Source organism: Fulmarus glacialis, unplaced genomic scaffold (genome assembly GCF_000690835.1).
Source record: "Fulmarus glacialis isolate BGI_N327 unplaced genomic scaffold, ASM69083v1 scaffold12235, whole genome shotgun sequence".
Taxonomy (NCBI): Eukaryota; Metazoa; Chordata; class Aves; order Procellariiformes; family Procellariidae; genus Fulmarus; species Fulmarus glacialis.
The window spans coordinates 5514-15545 of NW_009212367.1; the positions used below are offsets into that span (position 1 = coordinate 5514).

General features: G+C 39.6%; 1 protein-coding gene across 1 annotated transcript in view; it reads left to right on the plus strand.

The window, feature by feature from the left end:
- Positions 1 to 860: 860 nt before the first annotated feature.
- LOC104076848 (myosin-11-like) overlaps positions 861 to 10032 on the plus strand; it is a gene marked incomplete at its 5' end in the record, with an annotated part of 34181 nt that continues 25009 nt past the window's right edge. Inside the window, 6 exon segments of the mRNA XM_009577860.1 lie at positions 861 to 963; positions 2684 to 2704; positions 5109 to 5201; positions 6121 to 6184; positions 8316 to 8414; positions 9262 to 9405. Of these exon segments, the coding sequence (XP_009576155.1) occupies positions 861 to 963; positions 2684 to 2704; positions 5109 to 5201; positions 6121 to 6184; positions 8316 to 8414; positions 9262 to 9405 (524 nt within the window).

Below are 10032 nucleotides of genomic sequence, written 5' to 3' on the forward strand. Positions count from 1 at the left end.
CCAAAGGTGAGAAGACGTGAGACGATGTAATGTGACACTTAGAGAGGGAAAAGTAGGCTGGAAATGTTCTTCTGAGAAAAGACTCTGTAAATCTGGCCCTTATACCTGTACTTCGAAAACCAGTATTTTACTTTAAGAGAGGGCTTAAGAGTTGTAAATAAACTCAACCCTGGAAGTCCTCCGGGAGATGGAAAGTTACCACTGCCTGCCTGCCACCCAAGGGCCGCTGCACGGGGCACAGCCGGGATGCAGATTCTGCTGGTCAGACATCTCCCCACACGAGATGTCCCTTCCTACCCGGTTAGCAGGGACACCTCAGGCAGTCCCAGCTCTGGTCCCACTGAATTCAAGGAGTGTTTGAACATGGAGTTCAGATGAGGCAGGATCATTCGCTTATTCTCCAGCACTGATATAAGCTGTTAGTCTACTTCAATGCCAGAGTTTCAGAAGAGAAAGCTATTTTACTCCTCCTGATGTTTTTTCTTACTGCTGTACCACATCATAGTTAATGTTGTATTTTTTGGTCCTAAAACACAAGCAGACTCCCTGCCAGCTCCTCTTCTTATAAATGTTCAGATGCTGCCAAAGCAAGATGAACTGCCGTTCAAAAATGCATCGTGTTTTAGAATTGCCTTAAATGGCCCAATGTCCAGTCAAAATACTAACGGGACAGAGATATAGCTCTGATAATGCGTTCTTTGCATGCTGAAGTCAGGTGGATTTGGAGAGATGGTGTTCTGGGGTAAATACTAACTGAGCCAGGCAGTTTCCAGTCCTATTTTTATACACTAAATATATCACGTGGCAGAAGGAGTCCACTAGTTACCTACTTTCTTTTGTGTTACTTTCTTTCCCCTCAGAGGTGAATCTGGTGCTGGCAAGACAGAAAATACCAAAAAGGTCATTCAGTACCTGGCTGTTGTTGCTTCATCACATAAGGGCAAAAAGGACACCACCATCACTGTAAGTGAGCTCTTCCGTATTCAACTCTTCTTCAAGCCTGTTAGGACTGTACTGAGCTGACTGTGCTAACAGCAAGTCAACGTCTGTGGCTTGCCAAAGAGTCGACATATTAAGAGTACACAATTACATCACAGCTCTATGTTTATGGAAAAAAACTTTTGTTTGACACCGCCTTAGGCATCAGATGAGAATGTACTTCGCTAGAAGAGAAATATTCATAGCTTTCCATATGCATAGCACCTATTTATATCCTAGTCTCAAGCCCTTTAAGTCTGCAAGGGCTCAGGTCCTTATTTTACCCTTGGCCCCTGGCAACTAAGAAGTTTGGGAAAGCCTTTAACTAACACGTTGTCTGACTGCGTCACAAAAATGTATAGCAGCATTTAAACTTCCAAAGTTTTGATTGGCTTTGTTAGCAAGCAAGTTTTCTTACTAACTAGCAGAGAGTCCCAATATAAAACTTGTCTTTTCTTTTTACTCCTAAGTCAGAGAGAACAACTTTGAAAGGCACAATTTTTTTTAAGTATTTTGTTCCTTCAAAATTGGTAATAGTCTTGCCTTAGTGACTAAAGTTCGTTTTCTTGCTCTGAACCGTAAGACGAGCTTATACCTGCCCAGTTCCCAGAGACCACTAGCGTGGCTGAGGCTCTCAGCTGTCTTTGCTGTTTTCAATGGTACAACTCCAGGTCCTACCTCATTTCCAGCCTTTGGAATGTTACTCAAACTTCTGCAAAAAAAATGTAGCAATTCACTTCTATGACAAAAGAGGCTTAATTCAGGATGACATTTCAGTGTATCCCAAATGCAAGACTGGGTCCAAAATAAGTAATTAGTAGGGCGGTGGGAAATGAAGTAAAAATCTCATCACCACACCTGCGCTGGCTCTTGCAGCTGCCCTTGCCTACCCTGTATGCCGGCAGACAGAGGACTCCAGAGTGCAGCCTGGCCTCTTCCACCATAAATAATTGTTGTTTATGTACGGCAGGTTCTGCTTTGGGGCAAGGGAGGGAGTAGATGTCCCTTTGGGTAGTATTTTCTAGAAATCTGTGATTAAATTTAGTGGAAACAGTCCAAGACTAAAGGCATTTTCCTTTGTTGAATGTTTATGCAAAAAACTTACTTCTTCCTACTGGGTCCCTGCTCAGTGGCTGGGGCAAATGAACTTGTGGTTTCAAGGCCATTCTTAACGGGCAGGCAACTGCAGTTGCTGCTCTCTCCCCTGGAGAATTATGTGAGTCTCAGGATCAAACTGGCCCTGAGACAGACCTGAAGGCAAACACAACCAGATGGGAGCTGAGAGAAAGTCTAAGTTGTTCTATAACATGCTGACAAATAGTAATTCAGTGACTGGGACTACTGACACTGCAATTTCAGTCATTAAAAAGTAATTAATAACAAAATGCCTCAGTTGCACCAGAGAAGAACTGGGGATTTACCATAACAATATCTGCCCCTGTCTGGTCCTGGGAGACTAACCTGGGACTGGATCCACATCCCATCCCTTTGCTTCAGGGTTTTTTTTACTTCAGTTAAAATGCTTTATGTATGTTAATGGTATTTGTACTCCTGGTGTGTCTGCAATAGATTGTTTGTATTTGTATTCCTGGTTTATTTGCATGGAAACTGTGTATTGGTTATTTTAATACAGGAAAAACAATAAAAAGGTCTGTGTAATGGAAATGATACTGACACTTGTTTTATACCACGTTATTCAATACAGCAAGGTCCATCTTTTTCTTACGTGAGTAACTTAGACTGTTTGATGTGTGTTTTAGGCACTGAGTGTAGATCTGCATGCTATTGTTGCACCTCGAAAATTTAAGAGAGATTTTGTCGAAACATGTTGTATGATATGATAAAAAGCAACAATAGCGCCAAATGCTCTCACAAATCAACCCTAACTGTGTCAGGCTCCATGGTTCAAGAATGAGGTCTGACACAGGCAGGGTCATCTTTCAAATATCACTCTCTTCTATATGTGTGTGTTCAAATTGCCATAGTTTGAATGAAATTTCCCACGATCCTGAAAGAGCCACTCAGCCTGAAACTGAGCAATGTGATTTCTGAATGAAAATACCCAAATGCTTTCTGTGCTTCAGGTTGAACTTTTTAGGACTGTTGTGAAATAATTCCTAAACCTCACGGTGTTTGATTGGTTTGGTTGGCTGCATGCTTTCCATTTGATACTGCTTTCAATTTTACATTTTCATGTAACTTTGAGAATTGTTCACATCCGCAAAAGCTAGCATGTTCTTAGCTTGCTGCTATGATGTGTAACAGAGCAATTCCCACTGCAGCGTGTGTCTGCAGGTATGTTACGGCAGTTTCTCACAGGCCCTCCTGTATTGCGGTGTGCCGTACCAGCGTACCAATGCTTTGGGCAGATAGGCAGGTTTGCTGGCATATTCCTTCTATTTCTGTGCCAGGCAAATGGGATTTTTTTTTTTTTTAATGGGGTCTTTTTTTCCCCATTCTGACTGCTGCCTCTTAGACTTTGGCTATGACAAAAGGCAATGTGTTGCTCCTTAGTTAATTTAGTACTTCATTTGACAAGCTCTCTGCAAAAAAACTAATTCATTGCTGGCATAGGCAACTCTGTGGAGTTCAGTGGACTTACAGCTGCATACAATGCTGTTAATTTGGAGCCACAGTTTATGGCACAGCTCAGTTCTCACTGGAAGCAGGTAGCATCTGTCTCAGTTTGGCAGACAAGGCTCTATTTTAGCTGTCACCATCCGATTTCAGCAACACCCTATGCTTATGGTGGAGTTTGTAAGTCTACAGAGTGTAACTGGAAAGAGTTGCTCAGTACAGAGAAACTGCAGGGACATGTAGAAATTCATTACTTATTCTAGGACTCCTATATTAGCTTGTTTGGAAATCTTCCTTCCCTCTTCCTTCAACTCTTAGGTAGTAAGTGGTGGGGGATTTTTAGTGGGGTTTTTCTTTTCTTTTTTCCAAAATGCAGTCTTGATACATGCCTTAGCTCTCAAAAGGTCTATGCTCTTAGGAAGATGCTCATTCTCCTGTCTCGTGACCATGCAGATAAGTTTAGCCATTTGTTAACAATCTGTTGCTTTTTACTGATATTTTTGAGGCAGGTCTCATCATTGCCACATAGGTTACAAGACATTCAGGAATGGCATTTAGAAAAAGGTTACCAGTTTTGCACACTAATTGGGAAGCACTTTCATTTTCCAAATCATTTCCCCTATATTCAACCTAAATATTGCCTTATTTTCGAATTAAAATTATTTAAATGATACTATATTATCTATCAAGGAGTTTTTCCTTTTCAGGGTGAGTTATTTGAAATTACGCATGCTACTGCAGAGTAGTACTCAAAGAATAGGATGACAAGAAGCAAATGTGAAAGTGAGGGACCTCATAGGATAGAGCTGAATGAAAAGTTCAAAAAAGCTGTATTCATAAGCAAAGGATTTTTTCAACTTCATTGATTTGTTTAGAAATAGGAGTATTAAATGCATGCTTGTTTCATTGCATGATTTGTTTCATTAGCAATTACCAATCACAATTAACAATATAATATGAAGTTTGTGTGTTTGCATGAGGATTCATTATCCTAGTTTGAAATAAATCAATGCATTTCCATATTTAACATAAATAGCCTTGCATGGATCATTATTAATAGACTTGATGAAATCTGCTTTGTAGCTTTTGCTGCATTACATTAAAATGATTCTCGGCAAGTTATTCTAATTACATTGTCATTCGCTAGCAAAGGATTTCAATAAACTAACTTGAACAAGACATGCTAGAGGTTCCTTTAAGCATATCCCTTCTAAAAATGATATTAAACTGGGAAAAAAAATATATATTTGACATTGAATGACCCTTTTTTTTTAAGAAAGTCCAGTCACGGTGCTAAACAGATTAATAGACTTTGATCTGTCATAGGCAACAGGGCTGGAAAAGGGTCATGTATACAGGACAGCAGTCAACTGCACAAATATATAAACACAAAGATTAACAGAGAATGAAAACAAATCCACACGAAGTGCAGTATTCAGAAAAAAAAAGCTAGAGGCTTAAATTATCTTTCACATTTTTCTCCAGTGTACATGTGTTGGTTTTAATTAAGTAATTATGAAGTTTAGGGTTAACTGCATCTGAATGAATTTTAGGGTGAGCTGGAAAAACAGCTTCTACAGGCAAACCCTATTCTTGAAGCTTTTGGAAATGCCAAAACTGTGAAGAATGACAACTCCTCCAGATTCGTAAGTAGGAGAAATCCAGTTGGGTCTACGTGGCGGGGAGGTACAGCATCTTTTCAAACACAATGTACAGACAGTGGCCCTCTCTCTAAAGAGCGTCTTAAAATTAATCCCTTAAAAACAGGTTAGAATTCCTCTCCGAAATAGGAATTTGGCCTTACAGAAGATTAAAGATCAAGCTCAAACTTGACAGTACCATTGTCCTCTCACAGTTTAGCAGTCTATGTGTGGCCTTCCAGAGTCAATTCCTGCTCCAGGACATATCCACCTTCAGAATATTTGCAAACAAAATCTGTACTTTCTTTTTCTTTGCACCACTGTTGAGCATATATCTCATAAGGTGTGACTGTTACTTAGCAAAAGTGGTTAATATATTAAATTAAAAACTACAGGAAAAAAAGAAAAAAACAGTCATACAGATTCAAGTTAGAATGATGTGAGCTGAGGGCTGTCACTATTTGACGACACTTTTTTCTGGGAGTGCTGGCAGATGCTTGTTTTCCCTGCAGACCCTCCTCTCCCGCCTCTGCTCTCTCCCTGCAAAGTTCAGGGATCCACGCAGATGAACCTTAGCAGAGGGAGTTACGCAGATGCAATGCTATTCCCTCATTGAACTTGTGGAAATCAAAGTAGAAAATAGATGTTGTCATATCCCCAGCTTCCAAAGCCAGGTCCAGTAGGGAGGACTCCTTCCCCTCTAAGTGCCTGACTGAAATGTGGGGGCAAATCTCTGCAGAGGGAGTATCAGAGCAGTTCACTTCCTTTCAGGCTTTTCCACAGGTTGTCCCGGTAGGAGGGAATCAAGCATGTTATTCTTAAGAGGATGATGTACATGTCTTATTAAACAGACGAAATACTAATGTTGGAAAACCTGGCATAACCTGAAAGAACAGCCCAATCTAGATCTTCTTTTCATTCACAGGGCAAATTCATCCGCATCAACTTTGATGTGACAGGCTACATTGTCGGAGCAAACATAGAGACTTGTATCCTTTTCAGTGTGCCGCACTGGAAGCTAACTAGGGTGAGCAGAAGGAAGTAAGATAAACAAGCTCCACTGCATGTCTAAGAAAGGCAAATATTGCTGAGGCTGGTATAAACAAAGATGGAGGGAAGTGGCTCCATTTATGCTGATACCAGCTTCTCAGTTTGTCTTACTCTCATGTTTACATTTTCACGTCTCTTTTCTCAGCTATAGGAAAGTCTGCTATTCCCCATATACACTTCAGAAAATGGAAGCACCATACCTAAGGCAATGGCAGGGGACTTTAAAAGCAAAGTCCCAATAATACGATAATGGGAAAAGATTGTTTTGTGGTTAAGATTGCATGTGATCTTGAGAGCTATGAGGTCGTTTTGGTTTGTATCAGTGTGATCCCGCATGGGTCACTCCGGTTCCCTGTGGTCTACATTTCCAGCTGCACAAAAAGTTTTGAAACTTTACTGTTTCTTATTGGTGCCGTGTCAGGCACTTTGAAAAAACACTGAATGCTTGGTATTATCACTGCAGTTTATCCAGGAACTTGGAGAGTGCTTCCCAGTTTTCAAGTCCGGGTTTGGCACTTTGTCCCGGTCCTGACCACATGTTGGGATGAAGTCCAGATGCTCAGTACGATCTCACCCTCAGCCCTGTGCACCCTGGCTTCTGTAAGGGAAGGGTCCTGAGCCTTGCAGACTGAGTGATCAAACCTGTGGCTGCACGTGCCCTGCTGTTTAGCTATAGCAAAAGTCATATATGCTGTACTGGGGCAGAGGCATTCCAAGAAAAAGCATTGAGAAAAACCTGTTAAGGGAAAAGTCTGTATGATACCTAGTATGACAGCGTTGTAGTTCATGTCTGGAGGATTGAAGGGTCATTTTAATAAAAGCAATACACCTTTCCCTTCCACCCCTCTAAAGACTTTATATTAATAAAGACAAAAGAGACAGGAAAAGCCAAAGAACATGGTCTGGTCAGAAGAACTGTCTTAGAGTCCTTCCAGTTCCTCTCCCTTTGTCAAACCAAGGGACAATTTATCCCGAAATTGATTTGATCTCTGCATATTTTGTTAAACTGCCATGGTCAGAAATTACATGCTCTGGAAACTCACTCAACTGAAGTGAAGCAAATATTTTGCCGGTACTGATGCCCCAGATAGCATCAAGTGCTAGGTATTTCCAGAGAACCTGTCTGCTCTGGATGCTAATACTGTCCTGCTGTTTCAAATGACACATCCAGAGCAGTGAGCTAGATATCAATAACCTCAATGTATATTTTCAGGAAAAAAGTACAGACATTTCAGAGAAATTCAGCTTAGCCTGACTTTGCTTGCCAAGTACTGTTGCCTCTTCCTTTGGTTATGTTTATGAGATAGTGTGTTTTAATGAACAGACTAATATGTAGCTAGATTCCTCAGTGCTGATTGCTCATCTTCGCCTAAAGAAGGAGCTGCTTGCTCCAATAAATGAGAAAGAAAGATGCAGCTGTAAAGAAGGACCTTATCTCTTGGGTGTGGTATCAAACAACAAACAGTTTATCTTTCTGCTCTTATTTTGACAAGTAATCTTTAGAAAAAATCATGTTTTAATTTCTTTGGTCTTAACTGAAGGTTTATCTACAGCACTATAACTTTTAAAGAGTGAATCACTGACTGATGTTGAAATACTTACACTATTGCGAACTTCATTTTTAGTAGTTTATAGTAACAAAAATGGACCATAAATAAAGTTTGCTTTTATTGCTTTTTTACCTACAATACTGGCCTCAAGCTTTTTTTCTAGCAGCTCCACCTTATGTTGAAAGAATCATATCGGTACTTCATTTTAAAAGTGATGTGAATTATATTGTGAATACTATTTCTATAAATCTGATTTTAGAAGCATTTATGTCTATTGTGGTGCTTATTACCATGATTACCATCATTTACCATACAATAAGAGGTAGAAAATTGATCTACTCATTGTGGTGAGAATTATACCAACACCAGAGCTCCTGCCACAGAATTAGACGCATGTTCATGTTAGACAAGCTCGTGGCAAATATTTCAACAATGCTATTGATGGTTCTGAGGCTGATGGCACAATTAAGGAAGGACTGAAATATGTTATTGATTTTTTTTTAACGCACTTGACAAACAGACTTGCTTGAAAAATCCCGTGCTATTCGTCAGGCTAAAGATGAGCGAACATTTCATATCTTTTACTATTTGATTGCTGGAGCTTCTGAACAAATGAGAAGTAAGTTACTTGCTAATGATTCTTAGATCTCATTGAACAGTCTGAGCAATGGCTTACTTAAGTAATTTATCTTAATTAATTGTATGTCATTCAATCCTTTCTATAAAGAAACAGCTCTTTAGCTATAGAAAATAATTCTCTCAAGTGAATTATAGGAAAGCTTCAATTGATGTCCACCTGTTTAAGCCAGGTTGTTTGCAGTTTACAGGACATTTTAATTTACAGGAGATGTAAACCCATTCAGATCCCATCTTGAATGATATTGAGAAGATGAATAGGGAAGAGTTATTCATTATTTTTTTACACAAAAGAAATTGGGGTTCCAAATAAAAATATTGGCTTGTGGTTTTAAAATAAATTAAGAGAATATCTTTCCCACAGCACATTATTACACTGTGAAACCCATAGCTTAAGAATGTTGAGAAGGTGAAAAGTGTAAGTGGATAGTGCAGCCCACTATGGTTGTTATCTGGTTCCATTCTTATTATTACTCAATATGAATCCCCACAGGGAGAGGTGTAATTCTGCGTAGGTTACACATGGCATTAAATGAAAGACTTCTGGGAAGAATGACTCCGATTTGAGTCCATAGGGTGCAAAATTCTACTGAGGGGCAGAGACATTCCCCAGTTACTAATGAAAATTGGAAACTTGACACAATCAAGCTTGCTAAATGAAGAGTTATTTCAAAAATATTTCTGCACCACAAAACCCTAAACTCCTCATACAAGCAGAGTCTTCCTTTGGTGAAAACACTGGGTTTTTTCCTGTTGTTCATTGGGAGAACTCATGAACCAAGAGCCTTAAGTTGATGCACTTACGTAAGGTTTTATTCTTTGCTTTTTAGATGAACTGTTGCTGGAAGGCTTCAACAATTATACCTTTCTATCTAATGGCCACGTGCCTATTCCTGCTCAACAAGACGATGAGATGTTCCAGGAAACCTTGGAAGCCATGAAAATTATGGGCTTTAATGAGGAGGAACAGATAGGTGAGAATTGTTAGCAAGATTGTATTCAAGGTATACATCAGCAAGTGACACTATATAGAGATGCAAATGCACAGAGGTTAATTCTGTCCGGAATAACCACTTTGCAAAATATGCATATGAAGTAAGATTCTACATTAATGTAAGAAAATTAAGATTATTTAGATTTTATGTCCATGTTTCTCTGGAGAAGTGTGATCTTGCATGAACCGCGAACTGGAGGATTCTAAATGTACCCATGTTATTTAATCTCTTTGCCTCTTATTTCCTCTGCGTAAAACTATTACCAACTGTTACCTAGCTACTGTTTCTAAGAAGTGCACTGTGAATTAGTGCCCATAGATTTCCCTCCTTCTCAAGAGGTATTAGACGAATTAAACCATAGATGTTTCATGGAAAGAGAATGAAGGTTCTCTCATAAGGGGAAACTTATCAAGCACAGATTTGTTTCTACCCCACCTTAAGAATAATACGGGAACTCAGTTCTGTGTGATCAGGAGAGACACAAGATCAAGGCAGGATCTAAACACAGGATCAAGATCACATAACACAAGCAGCATGGTCAGAGCCAGTAACAACAAGCAGCTGAACTGGTGGCAGTACAGTGCCTGAAAACATAAACCAGCAGCA